The sequence below is a fragment of the Sceloporus occidentalis genome, unplaced genomic scaffold (genome assembly GCF_023333645.1).
Source record: "Sceloporus occidentalis isolate IW3139 unplaced genomic scaffold, rSceOcc1.0.p SCAF_2, whole genome shotgun sequence".
NCBI lineage: Eukaryota > Metazoa > Chordata > Lepidosauria > Squamata > Phrynosomatidae > Sceloporus > Sceloporus occidentalis.
Window position 1 is genome coordinate 213,661,820 of NW_028316982.1, and position 22,501 is coordinate 213,684,320.

Here is a 22,501-nt window from a genome sequence, read left to right on the forward strand (position 1 = left end):
TGAATAATTAGTGCAACAAAGATTAAATCTTCTTCTGAAGGCATGCAGTGAATGAAGTAAAGCACTGCTAACATGCAGTTTAAGTCTTGAGCATTTATACAGTCTGAAGCAGGAAATTTCCTGCACACAATAGAGATTAAACACACTCTGTGCATACAGTATTCCTCTGCACAGCTCTCAGCATTCTGAATTGGGACTGTGGCAGTTGTTATCTCAGGCAGTTTTTTTCTTGGTGATTTTCAAGCCTGGTGTTACCTACCCAAGTGGCAGTGACACCAGCTTTCACTGAAGCCTTATTACTCTTAAAAGAGCAATTTGGTTGGTTGCACGGCTATTAGGATCAGACAGCTAGGCTTAAAGCTGTCAGTACAACTGCTTCTCATCTGTTCTCTCTTTTTTCTCCTTCTTTTCTTCCTCTCAACCTCCTACAATCCTGACATCTTTTCTCTTTTCTGCTGGACACAGGCATTACTGTTTTTATCATTTTCAATCACACTCACACTGAAAGCTGAGGGATATATTCCCACTGAAGCCGAAGTGAGGAGCAAGAAATTCTTTTATAGCTTTTATAGTAGCAGCAGCAGCAGCAGCAGCAAGAGCAACAGCAAGAGCAGTGCTGGCTGCATGGTGTGTGTGGGAGAAGCTGGATCAGAAAGAAATGTGGCGTTCCTCAGGGCTACTTCACTAGATATTACTTCAGAATGGCAATGCTGCTCCTTGTACTGATTTTTCAATGATTAATGACTCCTTCCTAAGCAAATAGTGAATGGAGAAAGTGAAGGAAAAGATGTAAGGGGGAGAAATTGTGGAGAATAACTTGTGGAAATGCTATCATCAGAAAGACGGAGGGAAATTACGGTGCTTGAACTTCTTTTTATTTTGATGTTGCTCTTCTGTGGACCAACTCTCAGCAAGCTAAGTAGGACCAAAGGGAAACACTGGAAGGGTGGTAAGTGATAAAAGTTTTATAAGGGGATGCTGATTGGAAACCTTGAAATATGTGGATGGTTCTTATTTGACTTCTGGGTAATAAATGTGCTTTTATGAAATGACTGAGGTCTTAATTGCTCTTAATTTGGAACCAATTCTGACTGCAAATGGATTTGAATGTGATGTGTTGCCTCTACATTTTCCTGTGTAAAGCTGTCATTTTGAGAAAAGGTGTGGGGGGGGGATGAGAACTATTGATTTAAATAATAGCAAGCATGCATGAGGGGTCTTGGAGTATCTGGAAACACAGGTCTGAATAGGTGATTTAGAAATTAGGGTGCTCAAGACTGAGAGCACTGATTGTTCATTTTGGAATAGAGATTGGAATGTGGTGGGGGGAGAGATAAGGGGGAGGGTACAGATGTTGTAGCTGTGTTGTCTTTAAAGGCACTGTTGCCTCCTGAGATTCACCTGTTTTATTCAACAACAGAAACAATAAAGGGTACTTCAACCTGTTCAGTGTACCTCATTGTTAGTATACCTTATGAATTTATTGGACAGGCATTTTTCAGCATATGCCTGTTACAGAAATGCAATGCCAGCATTACTAATGGGTTGGCTGACTATATCAGTGTTGATGTGTTAATAAAGATAAATTGCATTAACTTTATTGAATTTCTTTTTGCTGTGCTAAGAAGGGGTGAAAACCTACTTAATGGTTTTCTGAAAGCTGCAATCTTTGTTCCAAGCTCATAAACTCAAGAAGATATTAATGCTACCTGTGCTATGTACAGTTCACTATATGTCTATTTTCTTAAAATTCAGTTTGGTTTGCTTCTTGAAAGTAATATGTGTTAATGAAGAAAAAGGCAATTACATGAAAAGTATAATGCCCAGTGGACTAGTGAAGTAGTGAGGGTTCATGACAGGGCATCAATTATTTGAAAGATGTGACTGTCATAGATGGTGCATCTTCTTCCCACCTTTCTCCTCCAGTTATGACTTGTTATTGTTGATCAGATGCACCCCAGGATTTGTGTTCCTCTAGAGCTGATCTCTACTTTAATAGCACTTTCCGTTTTCTTCCTCTGTCAGTGTTGTGATCTGAGGTTAAAGAGTAACATCAACATTAAGAAGAAGTTTTAATAATTCATTGCAACATCTCAGCAGGAGACTCCCATTCCATCCTTCTCTCCTCCTCTCTTCCCTTTCATTGTATGAAAGACTTTACAAACCATCCACGTGCTTTATCTTCAAGGGAAAGGTTTCAGCAGGAAATTAGCTGAAATGTGTAAAGCATAAGGTAGCCAATTGAATATGGATCTCTACCTATTCTTACTTCATTTCACATAAAGTTATGGCAGGTGCACACAGCTGACCAGCTTGTGACAGATGCTTCCCCCAATCTTATGTTGAGACCTGTACAAAAGTACCTGCTGTGTCCCCTGCCTGTCACTGTCAAGGAGGAACTAATGGAGAGAGAATGTGGTTTGTGATGTGCTAGTTATATGAAACTGAGTCAGTGCACAGGCCTATAGTTATTGTGCAAGCCATATTATGCTAACCAAATAGAGATACGTGCCTTTTAGCAACTATATGCTGCATGAGTGCACAGCTTCTCAGTGTCTCCATACCATGAAACAGGCCCTCTTTCTTTTTGGTCACTAATTGCTGGTAAAGCTCATAAATGGACATACATTTCTCAATGGTTACTTGATTGCTGTGGATAGGTGGAAAGCATAGTCAACATTCCTGCTGAGTTTGTGTTCAGCAGAGCTGCTTCTTGTTGTGGGTGGGGTGGGGGTGGAGTCACTATATGCCAATAACATTATATTGTGCGTTGTGAGGAGCCCTGGTGGAACAGTGGTTCAATGCCTGTACTCAGCCACTCACTCACAAACCACAGTGTTGTAAGTTTAATACCAGCCAGGGGCTCAGGGTCAACTCAGCCCTGCATCATTCTGAGGTCGCTGAAATGAGTACCCAGTTTATTGGAGGCAGTTAGCTTACAGTTGTAAACTGCTTAGAAACTGCGTAGGTGGTATGAAAGAGTATATAAATGAAGCTGCTATTGGTGTTGTTACATTGTGGATGTTTGTGATGATTACTGAAAATGACAGCTTTTGCATGAGATGACTGTCATGAACAAGACTGACAGGTGTAGACATTGGGACAGGATAATTTATTACAAACAGTGATTCTCAGGCATGAAACCAATATTGTTTCTCCTGTCTATACTACTGCTTAATATTACTTTGTAATAGTGAGTTCAGAAGCACAGTGCAGTCTTCAGCAGTTATGTGAGCCTCAGTTACCAGACTATGATGACTACATCAGATTCGTAAAAGAGAGAGGGGGGAGGGAAAAGAATGGGTGTTGGTATACCTCATTCAAACCATATCTTTCTCTATATTAGTCAAATGGCTGTAGAAATCCAGGGAATGTTGAGCTCTTGAAAGCATGACATTGGCATTGCATTGTTCACTCTCACATCTAAATGTATAGGCCACATTCCAATATTTAGAGCTCCACAGGTGCCAATGGACCTCACCCAAGTTTGTTCACTTCTTCTATCTATTTTGCACACTCAAGATTTGCTTCTTATGTCTATTGTGTACACTTTCTTCTTGGTTCTTTACATCTCAGCAGGTTATTGAATCTTCCAGTAGTGCCAGGTGCAGCTTGTTTACCACTCACAGGCTATTCTTTTGTTCTCAATGTATGCTTTCTTCTCAAGAATCCTATAGATCAGTGATACATGATAATAACCAAGTGCGCAGAATCTTGATGTTAATTATTGTTGTTGAAAAGGAGTTGTATCAAGTCTTTGAATGTTTTTCTAAAGGACATTACTGTTAAGGAGAATGCCTCAGTAACAGACCCATAACAAGGCATGTAGTATCAATCAGTCTACAGTCATAGTACCACTTGCAAACCATAAGCTACCATTCATTCATGAATGGTTTCCAGTGTACATATGCATTTATGAAAGAAGTTGTTACAAGTGTATATATAAACAAATGCTGATGTAGCTAATTAGGTGCAAATAGCCAATCAATTAAATGACACTTCCAAAATTTAGCTTAGTTTTGCTGATTCAATATGCATTTGGTTTAAGGGAGAAAAAAAATGGCAAAGACTTTTCTGATACAACAAGAACTGAAGAGATAAAATGATTCTCGGTTTCATGGGAGTTACTGTGGCGTATGTGCTCCCCATGGCTCTCCAATAATGCCAGAGTCTCCAGTGCATATGGAAAGACACCATGAAATGATTCCTTCACACACAAGCTTTGCCCTAGCTTATGGGATCAGCAGTACTGGCACCAAAAAGCATCACAAGTCCTCCCATGTGAGTTGGCGTCTGATGTTACAGAACTGTGAATGAAGAAACCACACTATATGAGCTCTTTTGCTGATAAGGTCATGCCAGAAAGATTCCTTTGACACAGAAGATCCTCCATATAAGTATATTGTATCCAGTGTGCTTATTGATGTGAATTACATCAAGGAATTCTGATAAATGTAGTGTCCATGTATTTTTTTTAAATGAAGATGTCTTAGAGCAGTGGCTCCCAACCTTCCTAATGCCGTGACCCTTTAATACAGTTCCTCATGTTGTGGTGACCCAAACCCATGAAATTATTCTCATTGCTACTTCATAACTGTAATTAAATAGGTGTTTTCCAATGGCCTTAGGCGACCCCCATGAAAGAGTCATTCAACCCCCAAAGGGGTCCCGACCCGCAGGTTGGGAACCACTGTCTTAGAGGCATTGTCTGGAATCTCTCAATGTGGAGAACTGCACAATATATGAAGTTTAAGTCTGACCCTTATAAACATATATGTATGCATATTTGAGTTTAGGGGTAACTTTCTGATTTTCAGACAGATCATGATAACCCATATAAATAACTTATCATCTGAATAACCAGTAAAAATGATAATCTATTACTTTTTTTTTGGTACAGTCTCCTTCACCTCCCAATATTTACATAAAGCAGTAATGATAACCATGTAAACTGGAAAAAGATATGGATCTATCACTATAGGGACATACCTGTGCATACAGACAAAGGAAAGACATGGAAAATGGAGGCCAATAGCATGAGGAGAATTGAAGCTATTCACAGATAATACAATCAGGTAACTTTCAAATAGCAGTAATGTTGAGTGGAAGACTAATCTATAATTAGTGTGTTCAATGTGCACTATAAAGATAGAAATGGGATGACTGGAGCTGCAACTTCTAATGGTAATTCCAAATGCCATATACTGTCTGTGAATTGGGCTCTCTGCATGCATATCTGAACATATGTAGGTACTGTATCTTCTGATCCAAATTCTGAAAAAGTGGAAGAAATGGACAAGAACAGGCACATATAAATTCATGAATACGATGCAAAGTGATAATGTGTTTATGAGCTGGTATTCCTTCATCCACCCAGGACCATAATTGGCTCCTAATTTATGACATTATTGCCTTTCAAGATGTGACTATTGCTTAATTAAATTTTCAGATCCTTGCATACATGTAATTTCTGAGGCCAGTATAGGTACAAATAAATAAATGCAAGATTGCATAGTTTTGTAGAAAGTGCATTATGTTACAGAAGTGGAATGTGTACTATATGAAGTTTATTAAATTTAATAAAAGAGAAGGAGGAAGAGGAGAAGAAGTTGTAGTTATTGTTGTTCGGTGAAGGGTAAAAATGTGAAAGAGATAGAATTTCAGTAGTCAGAGAACAATGAAAGACAAGTTGGTACATAGTGTTATTACTCCTACCCTGAACAGAAAAGAAAGAAAAGAAAAAAGAAAAGTGTCCTTTTTAAAGGCCAACATTTTCCAATTTAAGATCAAGTTTTGTACATATTCATTAGCATCCAGAAGTTTCAATGAAATTTTCTGGGTGCTCTTTCACAGTAAGAATCTTGTAACCTTTTTCCAGCTCCAATTTAGTAGCTATGTTCTGCAGTGTTCAGAATTTCTGGCAAGCCAATTAGTCTTTCCATTTATTTAAAACGGAAATATTGAATTAATAGTTGCCCTTTGAAACAGCAATGGCTTACTTTCACATTACCTCTGCAGTAATTTTTTATTGTTTTATCCAACTAAAATAATCATGGAAGTGTCTTTCTTCCTTTGCCCAAAGACCAAGGACTAATTACTCCATACCCCTGTTGACAGAGCTGGGGAAAGACATTTGGCTGACTGATGCAAAGCAACAAATGGATTCCCCCACCCAAACATAGTCAAGACCGAGCATGCTTTTTGAGTGCTTGGAGCAGAAAATTATGCAGACACCTAACCCCCTTCCTTAAAGTAAAATACTTTCTAACTAAAAATTAAATAACAATTTGTTTACCTGTCTTTTTGCCAAAAATGTGCTGCCTGTAGCATCTGCCTCACTCTCCCTTATGGTGGGCCCGGTTCTGTCTCATGAACTACAGCTAATTGAGGGTGAACATGACCTGTCCCATGATTAGGTGCAGTGGTTAAATGCAGGTACTGCAGTCACTCACTCGCAGTCACAAGGTTGTGAGCTCCTCGATTCCATCCAGGGGCTCCAGGGTCAACTCAGCCTGGCATCCTTCCCAGGTTGCTAAAATGAGTACCCAGCTTCTTGGGGAATAATTAGCTTACACATTGTAAACCACTCACAGACTGCTTAGTTCAGTATGAAGTGGTATAGAAATGTAGCTGTTATTTCTATTGCTAGTACTTAATAAGCAAGTACACTCAGCCCTCCATATTTGTGGGGGTTAGTGGTGAAGGACTCCCCAAAATGTGGGAAAACTGCAAATACCCCTCCACACAGTTACAGAGTGGGTGGGGGGAGACGCTGAGCATGTGTGCTTGCCTCTCTTGCCTCCCCCTTTTGCCGTGTACCTGGATCAGGTGAGCCAGTTAGAGGGCAAGGGGGGGGCGGGGTTAGAATCAAAACTGCAAATGTTAAACCCACATATGTCAAGGGCTGACTGTACTGCCTTCCATGGAACATCTGTATAAATACATAGGCTAATAGTTCACACCTTTTATCCCAACAACATGACCTCCTTTCTATTGTATAGTTTGATTGTTGTTGAATATGTACATTTATACCTATTTATGAAATCTTCAGAATACATATGGGTTGGGTATAATTTCCAAAGCCAATCATCTTCATGAACAATTCCATCTGTTTTATTTAAAAAAAAATCAAAATCTGCTTTGAATTATTTTTTTATAGACAGTTGATATTCAAGTACTTCACACTCTCACAAATATGAATATTCCATGGTTCAATGTACTAGGAAAGTAAGTAAAGGTAAAGGTAAAGGTAAAGGTAAAGGTATTCCCCATTGACAAGGTTGTCAAGTTGTGTCTGACCATAGGGGCGGTGGTCATCTCTGTTACTAAGCTGAAGAGCCAGCATTGTCAGAGACTACTCTGTGATTATGTTGCCAGCATGATTTCATAGAATGCTGTTTACCTTCCCTCCGGAGTGGTACTTATTTATTTACTTCCATTTGCATGCTTTCAAACTGCTAGGTTGGCAGAAGCTGGGACCAGTGATGGTAGCTTACTCCATCATGTAGCACCCAGGCCTTGAACTGCCAACTTGCCGATCTTGCAATCAATAGAGTCAGTGTCTTAACCACTTCTGTAAACGGATACATTCCCCCCACCTTCTAGGGACTAGAAGGAGAGGTATGAGGCTAGAGTGGGTAGTATAGTTTTGGGACTGACAGCTCTGCTTCCAACTAGGGAATAACTTTACCTGGGTTTCCTTTTCACTTCCAATCACAGAGCTCTGTGGAAGGATGAAAGGATGTTCATGGGTCTTTGCAGCATATACATGCAACTGCAGCCATAGTATGGCTTTCATTTTTATAAGAATGTAGAGGGGGGTAAGGATTCATTTGCTAGTTCTGGCCTTCCATCGTTTCATGTAGGTACAAAAAGTCTGAAAAGAAGTTGTAACCACATTCAAAGGAACAGAGTTACACATGTTCACACAACTGGAAGCCTTGTCTTATCAGGCCTTGTATTGTCAGCTGCAAATCAGTGCTCCACATGCATTCCACAATAACCTTCTGGAATTATTCCAGAAAGATTTATCTATGCATCTGGCCCCTCACACAATGGGGATAGCTTCTCTGGGAACCCCAGGTTACCCCCCACCTCAGCCTTTAAGAACATGCTGTTATTTTGTTTTATCAGATAGGAGATATTGAAGGAGGAGGAGAGTAGCTGAAAATCCCAAAATATGCAGAAGACCCTTGTAGCCTTTTGAATCTTGGATCTTGGCTTATGTTTTTCTTCTGTACACAAAATCAAATATTTTATAGTTCAGAGTGACATTTTAAAATATTTATCTTTGTTGCTTTGAGATTTATAACCTATCGCTGGGGATGAAATGGTGCCTAAAAGTAAAACCTGGAATTACAATTAGCTAAATTTTCTTCTCTCCCTCCTCCCCTTTGAGTCAAAATAACACACTATGATAAAAGTTTTTAAGAAGGTTTTATAACACAGACAACAAAAAGCTTAAAAAGGGTGATTAAACTTCCTTTTTGGTTTACTTTAAACTGGAACCAGATTTCAAGGTTTGTTAATACCATTCCTCTTCTGACTTTTGTATTATTATTTTTTTAAAAGCCCACAAATGTACACATGCAACAAAAGTCTTCTGGGCACAGATCAAACATTATAAATGAAAAAAAATAATTTACATTTTTGAAGGACATAGTTTTTTAGAACTCTGAAAATATCTAACTGTTTCCTTGCATAATAAGATATTAGGATGCTGAGAAATAAGTAACAATTTTCTTCTTGTTTTGTGTAATTTTTTTCAGCAACTGAGGAAGATTATAACAGATGAGAAAGATAGTAGGTCACTGTGATGGTTTGCTCTGTGATATTTTCAATAAATCTTTGATATTTGCCAGTATATTGAATCTGAGCCCCCCTTTATGTTGCACAATGATAGCAATTTGGTACACCATTAATACAAGATTTTATATTGTGGTGTGAGAGATAAACACTTTAATGAACCGCCTCTCCCCATATAATCCGACCCACACACTCAGATCGGCTGGGAAGCATTTGTTGACAGTCCCAGATTCTAAATACGCCACAACATTGCATAGAGCCTATTCCATCTCGGTTCCTTTGCTCTGGAGTGCGCTTCCCAGTGAGCTCCGCTCGGCCACCTCCCTTGAGCGGTTCAGGAAGGAATTAAAAACCTTCCTGTTCCAAACAGCTTTCCCCTAACTTTTTCCCTTTGTAGCCTCCTTCCTCCCCCTCACCATTATTATCTTTGTTGTAAACATCTTATGCTAGTTGGATATTGTTATTGTGATTTTAATGTATAATTGCTGTTATTGTGTATTGTGTTTTTACTCTGTAACTGTTATTGTTGTAACCCGCCTTGATCTACGGAAAGGCGGGCTATAAATAAATATTTTATTATTTTATTATTTTATTTATTAAATAGAATAAACACATGTTCAGACAGCATCTAATGTTTTTCAGATGTTGCTGCATGGTTGGAACCTGTGTTGTTATTTATTATAAACACCAAAATCCACTCCTGCTGTATCTCCATATAGGATTAATAATAATAATAATAATAATAATAAGCTTTATTTGTATACCGCTTTTCCGTGGACGATCAAAGCGGTTTCCAATATCAGATTAACAATACATAACACATCATGACTCTGCTTCTCTCCCCTCAAGATGGTGATCGGGAGGAGGGCTCTTCTTCTTGGCAGGCAGAGGCCTGTTGTTTCTTGCCTGCTTCTCTCCCCTTAAGATGGTGGTCGGGGCGGGGGGGGGGGATTACATTTCCACCTCTTAGAATATGCAGAGCAGAGGCCTTGGGTCACAATCTTAGCCACACACATGGGTTCAAAAAGCAGCCTATACATATCTCTATTGCCTTTATGGATTTTACTGCCCTTGGTCACCAGAAATAATGAGAAAGCTGCCTTTTCCATTAAAACTGCCTTTCCCTTCATGGCTTCTTAGAATGAAAACTTTCCTTCTACTACATCTTAATATCTCCTTTATCAATTCACATCCCCATCTAGTATTGTCTTGGCCCTCACCTTATGTTTTCTGCTCCAGTGCCCTAACAATTTCTAGCATTATTCTTTTCTTTCTTGACTCATGTTATATTTGATGGTAAAATTTACAGGATCAACCACCCCATATTATAGTTCTTTATCACATTTGAGTGGCAACTTCACTAGATTCACTTGGTCAAAGTTTCTTTCAGTGCTTGTTGGAAACTACTTGTCAGAAATTATATTGGTAATTCTGAGGGGGAAATGCTTAATTAGAAGCCATGAAAATTCATTATGAAAGAATAAATGTGAAGCTTTGAAAGAGTTGTGAAGTATTGTCAGCATTAGTGAATCAGCAGGCAAAACTAAAGTTTCTTAATTAGTACTACAAATAGAATGAACACATGAAAATTGCCCATTAACTGTTCTAAGAGATCAGAGTTTCTGGATTATGAACTAACTTGTGTAAGTACTCAAATGGCTTATGAAAGAAAAGCAGATATTTTGTTTCCTCCACTGTAGTAATTTTTGGCAGCGGTTAATGTTGGCTGATAAATACAATTGATTTTAGACTTTTAACACTTCAAGGTATTATCTGATAATTACTTAAGTAGAACATTATATCTTTCAAAAGCCATTTGCAAACACCTCTAGGAAAAGCTTCTTTCATGAAGGAAGGGAAACTTTATCTGGACTGTTCAATCTTGAAAAAACGAGATACAAATTATCAGTAATAAAACACTTTCTATTATGTCTTCATTACTCTTCTCAGTCCAAAAGATGCTTTTACCCACAGGTCCATTATGAAATACCACTTTTAATTAATATGTCACTTATAGCCAGTTTCTATAGATAGTTCTTATTAGCTAAGTTTGGTACAAAGGATGCCACACTAAGCGGGTATGCTTTCACCCCATCTTCAGCAGGAGAGTTGCCAGCAAAATGGCTCAAGAAAATGGTTCTATTGCATCAGCACTATTGTCATGGGCAAGGGCCCAGACACTTTGGGTAATGGAACTCTGAAGGTCTGGGACAGTCTATCTCTAATTCAATATGCCTGAATGAATTAGGTATGGGCTTTTAAAACTGGTAGAAGAAACCATGTGACCTGAAACAAACACTGCTAGACTTCTTCCCGGAACCTGTAAAATGAAGCTCTGTCTACAATAAAGTCCATCTACAATAAAGCACAACTGGGTAGGGGTATATTAATCAAGCTTGCAGGCAAAAGAATCCCAATTTATCTGAAGGTGCTTGGGTACTTTTTCACAGTGTGGTGGTTGATGTGGGATTAGACAACACAAGAATGCTTATGTAATTTGCTATGTATGGCTTGAGCAAGTCTTCCAAACCAGAGCCACATATGAGGGATAGGGGCAGGATTGTGAATGCAGCCAAATCCCCAAAATGCAAAACAAATATATAAGACACTAGCTGGCTGCTGTTAAATTGAAATACAGTGATTTATGATGGAACTGGTTACTGGGTGTTAGAATATACAGTAACCACATGAATTGTATACAAACCAATAAAATAAATTTTGCAAAGGGGAGGGAGACTTTGAAAAGTTCTTCCTTTCCCTGGTGTGTTTTCACAGTTATTATAAACTGTTTCATGACCTGCTGCCACACTGCAGAATTGATAAAGTTTGACCTAGGTTTAACTGTCATGGTTCAATTCTATCGAATCCTGGGATTTGCAGTTTGTCGTGGGTACCAGAGGTCTCTAACAGAGAAGACTAAATATTTTACAAAACTACAAATCCCATAATTCCATATTTCTGAACCATGACAGTTAAACTTTTGTTGAACTGCAATAATTCTACAGTATAGATGCAAGCAACATTCTTCTGTTTACTGTGATAACTTGTTTAATAATATGTTAATATTGGGGTTTTAGGTGTAATTTTAATTTATTTTTTTTAAAATGTTGCAAGCTGCCATGGGTAGGCCTAAGGTGCATATAAAACAGTAATTCTATACTGTAGAATTATTGCAGTTCCACCAAAGTTTAACTCTCATGGCTCAGAGCTATGGAATTCTGGGTATAAATAAATAAATAAATAAATAAGCATGGCACATGGACTTTCCATGTTAATGGTACATGGGAGTTGCATGATGCACCATATGCTTCATACCAGCTCATGTGTGAAATGAACTTTTTTCTAGTAAGGTAGTCAAAGTCCATTATAAAGTAGCCCTGTGGCTTTTGTGTGTATGACAAGAGCATGTCTGTGGTAGATTTCTGTGTTCCCAATATCCCTGAAACAACCAAATTCACTGTGACAATTACAACATGTGAAAAGCCAGCCTTACTCTGAAGAATTCTTTTAGAATTCTGAATGTCTGAGACACTGAGTTTTATTGACTTTATATAGATATTGATTTGCTGAGCATGTCCTCAAAATCATGTTCCACTAATTGGTTACATTTTCCTTTCTAAAGCTTTTACTTATACTTAGCATTGTAACTCTTTCTGTGCATATGCTTTCTTTTCTGATTGCCTGATTAGATTTCTAATCCTCTTCCATGTGAGAGATATGACTGAGAGGCTAATGCTTGTTACTTTCTGGTAATGAATGATGGCCCTCAATGGGTTTCGACTGAAACATTATAATTTGGCAAAGTTATGATGGTTTGTATTTTGAGAAATTTCAGTTCAGTTTATTATGTGTAAAAGCTGCAAATCAATTGGTAGGCAATGGTATGTGTGCTTCTCCCATTCTTGTCCTGTTTGTAAACAGTAATGGAGGAATCATTTCATATTAATTGAAACTATCATTAATACAAAATGACACCTCCATTATTTTTTTACAAACAGGACAAGAATGGGAGAAGTGTGCAGGGATGTGATAATCTTCCTCCTGATCATGGTATTAATAGGATTTAATGGCAATTTAATCACAGGAGGAATACGCTTGCCTCCTCCATGTGATAATCTCCAATGTGACATAGCATATGTTCCCATGATGAAATCAATGGAATTACGGTGCTTAATTTTGATTGAAGCAGGCTTTTTGGGGGAGAGGAAAATATTGTGTAGTTCTACCTTTCACAGTGGCAGATTCAAAAGTGTTTTGTGAGTGCACAGCTTTGCTGCAGACTATAAACAACTATTAGATTTGCACTTTTGTCATGTATGTTTCATATGTTTACCCATGGAAAAGTAAAGAGATACTCATAGTAAAGAAAGAATGTAGCCATAGGCAGAGTAAAGAAAGAATGTAGCCATAGGCTCCACATTATAAATGTTTCTCATTCTCTGTCAGTTCGTGCAACAGTTTTAGTGTTTGAACAGTGTCATTCCATTGAGAATTAATTTTGTTCATGTGTACCAAGTACATATTATAAATTATCTTCTATAAGCCATTCATTAAAATATCCTTAATCACTTTTTATCCAAAGGATGGAGTCTTCCTGTTGCACAAAATATGTTCACTGTCCTTTTTTTAAAAGTGTGGATGCATTTTCAACTGTTTTCCAAAATACTCTGTGTGTGTGTGTGTGTGTGCGCGCGCGCTTGTGCATTCACACGCGTGTGTGCGTGCACACATACACACACACATTCATGTACACATATGTTTAGTATTATATTCCAAAATATCAGTTGGTTTAAGTTTACATTCCTGCTGGATGTATATAGGATAGTAGTGGGAACTGTGTGACCTTTCAGCTGTTGTTGAACTACAACTTCCAGCATCCCTTATTATTAGCTGTGCTGGCTATGACTGCTGGGAGTTGGAATTCAACAAAATCTAGAAGGCCACACAATTCCTGCCCCTGAATTAAGAAAAGAAAGTTTAGGACCTAAGTTTTTTGGGGGGTTTCAGGCTATGTGGTCATGTTCTTTCTAAAAGAGTTTCTTCCTGATGTCTCACCAGATTTCTTTCCACTGCTGTTACACAAATTTGGAATGCTTCCCTATAAGGCAAAAATGAATGAAATGGATGAGATGGGCCTCTTCTGGAAAATATAGGTGTAGGTGTCATGGATTGCCCTGGCCCTGGGCCTGATTTAGAGGAACAGTCAGAGGACTCAGACTCTAAAGATATGGAGGAGGCTGAGACGGGCAGATCTAGTGTTGCCTGGATCAGCAGTGTCAGAGCAGGCTCAAGATGCTGCTGAGGGAGAAACAGACTCTGTGGACTCTAGGCTGCAGGTGCTAGGACCTGTGGAGAGAAGGCAGGTCAAGGAGTCATTCCAGGTTAGAAGTCAAGAAGAGAGCTAGCAGGTTTCAACTGAGAGAAGCAGAGCCTTTTAAAAGACCTCCAGCTGCAGAAGCTCTTTGCAGCTGACAAACAGTCTTGTAGCTTTGTTGTTCTTGTATTTCTTGCTCTTGGATTCAAGTTATCTGACTTCTGGACTTGCCTTGTGACTACGCTCTTGCCTCTGCTCTTTGCTGTGACTGACTGGTATTGTGTGACACTTGGCCTGGACTCTGGACTACTCCTTGGCATATTCCCTTGCTGTGCTGTCCTCAGTAGAGGTGAGCAGGACAGCAACTAAGAATTATGAATGCAACAGTACAATGGCTTGTGCAGAAAGATAAAGAAATTTACTACAATGACCAATGCAGAGAAATAGAAGACAACAACAAAAAGGGGAAAACAAGAGATCTATTTCACAAGATCTGGGAAATCAAAGGAAAATTTAAACCAAGGACTGGGAGGCTCTATGACAATAAAAATTACATAATTCAAGACAGGAGGGAATAAAAAGACATTAAATGCAATATACAGAAGAATTATACCAAAGAGGGGATTTTTTTGAAAAGGAAAAAAAAAGAAAGAAAAGGAAATGAAGTGTGGCAAAGAAGGAAAACAAAAGAAAACAAAAGAAAAAGAATAATCAGGAAGATGGAGAAAGGAAATTCTAGATTTAGAAGGTAATATAATAAGCAAATTACTTGATAAGGTAATTATGACAAAAGGACAGAGAATATTACATTAAGCAAATTAGTCTTATTTCACTTTATGTTATGTTATGTTATCTGTGTAACTTATGTAATATACAAATTCTTAATTTACTCTATAAAACAGCAAGAAAATAAAAGAAGATATCATGACTAGAAAAAAAGAGAAAGAAGGAAAGAAGAGGAAAAGAAGATGAGGGAAAGTAAAGAAGGAGTAAGGATTAAAACAAAAGTAAAGATAGGAAGAAGAAAGATTAGAATGAAAAGAAGTAAAGGGGGATAACAAATAATAAGAATTTTAGAGAATGATATAGTGAGTGAGAGAAGGGTTAAAGGATGTGAGAGGATGTAGGAAATCTGAGGATGTGAGAAGAGGGGGAAGGATTGTAAGAGTAGAAGGAAGAAAAGAAGGAAGTAGGAGCCAAAGGCTTATGGGAAGAGAGAATTAAGGATGGAAGGGATAAGGAATTGAAACAAAATGAGATGGAGAGGAGAAAGAAAGGAATAAGAAGAAAGAGAGAGAGGAAGAGGTATTAGACATTAGGATAAAAAGGAATATGGATTGAAGAAATAGGAACAGAAAGGTAAAAGATAGGACTGAAAATAAGAGTAGTGGAAAAGGAGAAAGTAAGGGAAACTTTGGGGAGAAAATGTAAAATGTAAGTGTAAATATATTATTGACCTATTCCCATAGGTGGGTAAACTTCTACAGGAGAAAATAAAATGTTATATTCTAAGCCAGATGAAGAAGTTGTTGTGGGAAGTTGTTCACAGAATCAAGAACAAAAGGGATATCCTGTTCTAGAAAGAAATCAGAGCCATGGGAAAGTATATCAGTAAGAGGAAACAGATTATTGATTTCCAGTCCAAAATTAACAATGTAGCTCAAAAAGCTTCTGTCTTTAGAATACCAGTCTGCAATATGCTTTCTCTATATCATGTTTTTAGTGTTTGCATTCAGTTGACAAATTCACTTTTACAATCAGCTCTGAATTGTTTCCATTGGAATTGCTTACCTGTGCTATAAAAAGCAAGTTTTTTGCAGAATAAGCTAGATGCACTGAGATTATGGACTAATATCATGTATTATGCATGCAGATGTGCAGTATCTGTACTGTTCTTTTCCATCTCTTTCCTAAACAATGACAGTAATTTCACTTTGCATATATTGCAGTATAAATCCTAATTGAATATTTTAATATGCGTTAAAGATCTGTCCTCACTTCCCAATATTATTTGTTCTGATTACAACATCAGAGGAGCAGGCTGTATATTTCTTGGGTAAGTTTTAACAATTAAATCCAAGTGTAAAAAGTAAAAGAAAAGTAGTTTTGGGGGCAAAATAGACTGGTGGAAGGAGTGGCCAAAAACAGATTGAGTCCATGCTGAGCACATGCCATGGCTGCTCTCCACCTTTTCCCCAGCTGAAAAAGGAGGAGCAAACAGCCACTCCTTTTCAGTTGGCAAAAAGCTGCCCTTTTCTGCTCCATAGTGGCTAGAAGCTGGCTTTAAGATGCTCTGATGGCATGCATATAAATGCAGCACCACCAGAACGCCTTGAAGCCGCCAATATTTAAATCGCCAGGGCAGCTTCAGGACATTGCCCAGATGGCAGCACAAAAGGGCTGTCTGTTTCTTCCCTTTCTCTCCCTTTCTACACATTTAGCACTATTAGGATAGAAGTAGATCCAAACCAAAGTACACACACCATTTGTATGAAAAAAAAATTCTCAGATTTTTCTGGTTTTTAACCCATTTCTCTTATTAAAGGAGGTTGCTTTTGAGAATTTTCTCCATTTTTTTTTCTCCTGGGAAACAGGCACTTATCCTTTCAAAGTTTCCCAAAGTTGGACTTGGAAGATGCAAATGGATGCATAATAGCGAGAAGGCAGCCTGTATATTCTTATAGTGAGGGAGGTGATGGAAGAGATGCTGGCTTCTGTCACTCCTTGAAATTGTTCCAAAATTGCTGCTGTTTCTACTCCTCCTTCTTCTCTTACTCTTGGAGAAATGCAGGAAAAAACACAGTTATTTCATAGTTTCTCTACTGTAAAAGAATTTGAAAGAAAATGCCAATTGCTCACTGCTTGAGCTAAAGGTCTGTGCAGACTTAACCTATGAAAGGAATTTGCACAAATATTTGCAAGTGTGGAACAAGTATCATTATTTGTACTTAGACAGATTGACCAAAGTTTAATTGCTCTGAAGTTCCTTTGAATGACCTTCACACTGTACTTCTTTGTGATCCATGCTAATTTTCTTCCTTGGGAAAGTGTGAATGTTATGGCATGATGGACTGAAAGAAAGTATGTGCACTATAATGCTTCTGCAGCCCAAATGCTTGCTAGCTTGAATGCAATTGAAGCTGCGTTTTCTGACTGCTTGCATATGCCTTTTGTTTTCAATAGACTGGTGGACTCTTGTCTTCCTTCCCACTATTTCAACTGCTTTTTATATGTCCCACTTTTCCACCCCACCATCATTGAGCCCAAATTAAAAGCTTTTCTGCCATTCATTACAATGTGGTTGTTGTTGTATTACCAAGGCTCTGTATGGAATTTATTCTGGTAGCTTGCCCATCTGCTCTTGCCTTAGATGCTGCTGCAAATAACCACACATAACAACATGTTTGGAAGAAAGGCCACAACTTTATTGGCAAGCAATTGGTAAGGGTTGGCACCAAGCATGAGGTCAGGATCTGCGAAATCAAACAACCCCACGTTTGTCTGATTATCCAAAAACCTGGCAGCCACCAGGCGCTTGAGATGACCTAGGGGCTAAGGAACACAACATGCCATGCGTTCACATATTCACTAAGCCCCTAGTCACCGGGAGGCGCTCCTGCGTGGCCATACGCCTGCCCTATTCGCCCCCGGGTACTTATTGACTCCCAACCAGAGCTCCAGAGCTCTGGTACCACACCGTGCAGATCCTGGCCTATGCTGCTGTCCCAAGTTGTGACAAAAACCCCACAAAACAGCGGTGGGTGGGTGGGCGGGGGAAGCTGCTCCTGTCTTCCTCCCTTCCTAGCTTGGCTCCGCACCGTGCAAGCCAAGCACCGATTGGGGGACGGGGCCTGCAGCACAGCCTTGTAAAGGCCTAAGCCCCACCCCACAATGTGTGCTGCGGAACTCCTCCTCCAAGGCAGCCCAACCAATGGGCTGTCCTGGAGGACCGGAAGCTCCACACCACTGAGCCCAACTCCCAGAGCGTCACGGGGCGGAAGGACCGTCCCTTCTGCCCCGCTCACCAATAGGGAGCCAGGGCAAGCCCCAGTGCATACTGGGGCTTGTAGTTTTTGCCGCCTCTAGCGGCAAAACAGTCTGCCCGGCTAGCGGGCGACCATTTTTTATCTCTGGTTTTCATCCCCTTCTTGGTTCTAGGTAAACCATCCCTCAGTCTCCTAGTCTGCTCACAACCCCAAGCTGCCCAGGGATCAGGTGAAATGGCAGGTGAGAGAAGGGGAAGTTGCATGGAGATTTAGAATACTGTCTATAATGCTGTCAGGCATTCTGCAGGAATGGACAAAGAATCACTAGTTTGTGAACAAACGAATGTGGCACGAAGCCAGTCTGCTCCCTCAGTTTTGAATGTACTGTAACGCCCAGCAACAAAAGATCTGCTGTAGACAGCATGGAGTCCCCTTCACACTCCTGGAAGTGGTCATGAGGACTTCAGAGGCAGTTTCTCCCCTTCTTCTATGACTCTCCCTACCTGTCCACTGGCAGCAGCTGCAATTACAACCACATCCCCTCCCCGCCTTTTTATTTCCCTTATCCCATCTTCATCCCCTTTGTGGCTGTGCCAGACATGTCCCCCCAAGTGCTGCATTTGGCAGTCTGTCTTTGTTATTCAGTGTCAGTGCTCTGACTGGCACTTGAATGAGGGGATGATGGAGTTGTGCACACCCAATTTAGTAGTGTGCCGAGGGTGGAGCTGTACTACAGAAGCAGCAGAAGCAAGTGTATGGAGGGGGGGGGAGCACTCATTTGGTCACAACTTTTAATTTTGTATTATGGGAAGATGTGGTTACATCTTGCCACAGATGCCTGATAGGCATTATTAGTGCAGTATGTTCTTGTGTATTTCTTATCATGCAATAAGATCTGTCATCATGCCTGGGAAAAGTATTCATCACTGAGAAGCAGTGATGTATGTAGCAGTAATGGTACCACACCAAAGAGCATGTGCCCTATTTTCAAACCGTTTCATATAGAAGAAACCGATGCATGAAAATCATATAGAGCCAAATATACGGCAAGAGAATATAAGGGCCTACACTCAGAAATACTGCTTTTCAAGAGTTGAATATATCTAGTCATGTCTGTCTTTATGTCAGGATGGTGATGCTAAAATGGCCTTAAAACAACATCCCCTCACTCTGCATTAAAGCTTTGAGACCAGCACTCAGCACTGTGCATTTTGAACTCTGTGCAATAAAAGTTTTAAGAGATAAGAAGCTTTTTCTATTTCAGGGTTGCCATTAGTCTGAATAATGCATAAACAAGGGGAAAGGTTTGAAGTGCTACCGAGGATCACAGTATAGCTTCAATTAAATTATACATCATTATCACAGCTGCCAAGACTGATGTGGGATTTTAGCCCCATATCTCACTAAATGTTCTATGTAGCTGTCTTGTCTAATTCTTTATTTCAAAGCAACCAACAACTCGCTTAGCAAAAGGGAGGGGGGAATAAAATGAAAAAAAATCTAGTTTCAAGATCACGCAGGACACAGTGTGGTTAATCATGATGATATTTTGACGTGTCAACAGTCAAACACTAAGGGAAAAAGTTCAATTCCCTATCATCAAAGTGAAACACAAGGGAAAAACCAAGTGCTATTGAGTCATGACATATTATGTTCCTAATGAAGTAAAGCCTTGCACGCAATCTCAGGCAGTAGAGCAATATGCTTTAATCAGATAAATAAGCCCTTTGTTAAAGTGTTCTTCTTCTTCTTCCTTATCTTCCCTTTTTCCTGAGTTCTTTCTGCTTTGTCCAGCATGTTCCATAATTACTTGATCAAGTGTTTATAATTAGTGTAAGAAAACTGGGAATAGGTCAGTTCACACGACAACTCTGTTCACAGTCAGTCATATTTATGAGGAGCTTTGCAAATGAACTGTTTGCCAAAAGTGGAAATAAAAACTTCCACAAAAAGCTTCTGCAATCCTTTTGACCTGATCGTACTAACAGGTTTTTAGTAATACCTACTATTTAGTCCACATATATTTAATAATATTTATACGTTTTACTTTTGGAATGAAGTTTCAGGCTGACATATCTTTTGTATTATATTTTAAAGTACTGAAATTTGTCAAGATTTTATGCACATGACTGAGCAAGATAAATTTCATATGCTTTTAGAATTCAAAGACATAGCCATGTTAATTTGGAATATCAGTTTGCAAAGGGATTTTGTAGCACCAATGAAAGAAGCTAAACCACCATTCCTATGGTTATCTACTCACTTTGGCTTTAGGCAGCATATTTCCTCCTGCCTTTCTCCCTCAATGGCCATTGTTAAAACTGAATTTGTCCCCTCACCACCATACCCACAAGTTTTGAATTTTTATAGCTATTCATACAGCCTGTTTATAATGGTCTGTTCATAAACACTTGTTCATTTTATCCATCTGAGGCAGTAAATTAAGTCTACGAAAGCTTTCGCTACAACTGTTTTCTTTCAGGTAGTGCCAAAGGTACTATAAGATCCCTTTGCATAGTGTATGCTTTTGCACTGGGAGAAGGAGCTGAACAGTGTGGTGGGTTAGAAAATTTTTACAACTTTAATGCAATTACAGTATGTCATAAATCAATCACTGTTATAGCATAAAGCCTACTCTGGGATAGCAAATCGTATGCTAAATACAGACTGAGATGACACGGGGTGCATTGGTTCCATGATTAGCAAATAGTTCTGTGGGACTGCCTACCTGTTAAGCATCAGTGCAAGTTTTTATCACCAGCCAATCATTGTGACAAGATCTAACCATTAGTTCAATGGGTCAACTGCATCCACCTCAACTGCCAGTTATCTCCCTCATTGACCTGCTTTCTCCTGCTTGGGCATTTTCAATTTAGCTTGTGCCTGATGTCCCTTCTTGATGCCCTCCAGTTGTGACAATGCAACATGCACCAAAGAATAAGAAACTACTAGTAAACTAATACAAACAATTACCAGTCCATACTCCTGCAGCAAATCCATACAAGATATGAGTTAACTACTACATAAATGTACTGGAGGAACAATCCATGGGAAGATGTTTCCAGGGAAAGCAAAACAAAAACAAATATGATCCAATAATAAGGGAAAATTCCTTCCTGTCACCTGAAGGTGACCAGCCAAAGCCTGGGGATACTCAGAAAGCTGAACAACAACAACAAAAATGGTATTATACCCAACGTGGTTTCAACAAGAATGAAAAAAAAGGAGTTAAGTATTTGTAAAAAGTAATACAAACTATGGCAAGGATATCAAAAATGTATACCTGATATTCAAATTGCAACAAAACAATCATTTGTATTGCAATTTAAATATTAGATATACATTTTCGATATGCAGAAAGCAACATGCAGCAGAGGGTGGTTGAATGGATGTATAGCTTGAAGGTCTGGCTGAAAATGTCTGACAGCTACTTGCACAGGCCTTGTAACCCCTTGAGGGATCCTTAGAGCCAAGGCACTATGTAAGGAAGGCATGAAAGATATGAGTTTTCCAAGCCAGATTTCTCACAGTGACTTGATCAACTGAAGCCAGAAATTTGTTAAATAGGCAGCGTGGAAATACCCACTGCTGATGATATTAGTGGCTTTTTAAGAAAATGTCTTGCTTTTAGTGGTATACCTGATTAAAAGTATTCTTGTTCAGACCTCTTGATCAATCAATCCATCAACTGATCTCTAACAGGGAAAACAAGCCTTAGCTTATATATTGGTTTTATTTACCATGAATTCTCCTCATAAATTTCTTATCAAAGTAAAAGTAAGACAGATCTGGAAAAAAATTAGTAGGTGTCACCTTTTGAAATATACCACTGTTCCTATTTAAGTCAGAATGCTAGATGGATTGCAACATAAGTACAGTGCGCCCACAGCATATGCAGGCACACTATACGTAGCTTTCAGCTTATGCTGAAGCTGCAGGGCAAAATGGATAATGGTGCACATGCCACGAGCAGAAGCCCAATTATATCCAATGGGGCTCAAGCATATGTGCTTTTTGTCTTACGCGGGAGGGGAGTCTAGAATGGATCTCTCACATAAAGTAAGGGCCCACTGTATCTGCATTAAGACGAATGGCATAGTATAATAGCAAAGGGATGGTAAAAAATTGATATGTTTTATGTCAATATAAATCAGCTGTGAAACTTATATCAATATATATCAGCTCTGAAACTTTTGCATCTGCTGAAGTGCCAGAAAAAGGAAAGTGACCTTCTTGATGTGCAAAGTGAAAGAGGTTCTAACAGGGTTTTCAAGTTTCATTGTAGCTTGTAACAAATAAGAGGATTGTAAAGAGCTAGGTATTTTTGATGGGTTTCCAAGTTCATGCTAGTAGTTTAAATAGTAACATTACTTTGCAAGTGTTAAAAGCTAAATGC

General features: G+C 39.0%; 1 protein-coding gene across 12 annotated transcripts in view; it reads left to right on the forward strand.

Moving 5' to 3' along the window:
- The first annotated feature begins 506 nt into the window (after positions 1-506).
- ROBO2 (roundabout guidance receptor 2) overlaps positions 507-22,501 on the forward strand; it is a 1,130,584-nt gene continuing 1,108,589 nt past the window's right edge. For 7 of the 12 annotated variants that reach the window (XM_089512190.1, XM_089512194.1, XM_089512191.1 and 4 more), the window contains exon 1: positions 508-949. In XM_089512190.1, the coding sequence (XP_089368316.1) occupies positions 826-949 (124 nt within the window). In that variant the 5' untranslated portion in view covers positions 508-825. Of the gene's footprint in view, positions 950-22,501 lie in introns of all 12 variants that reach the window. The other 5 variants (XM_089512185.1, XM_089512193.1, XM_089512187.1 and 2 more) reach the window with 1 other exon arrangement.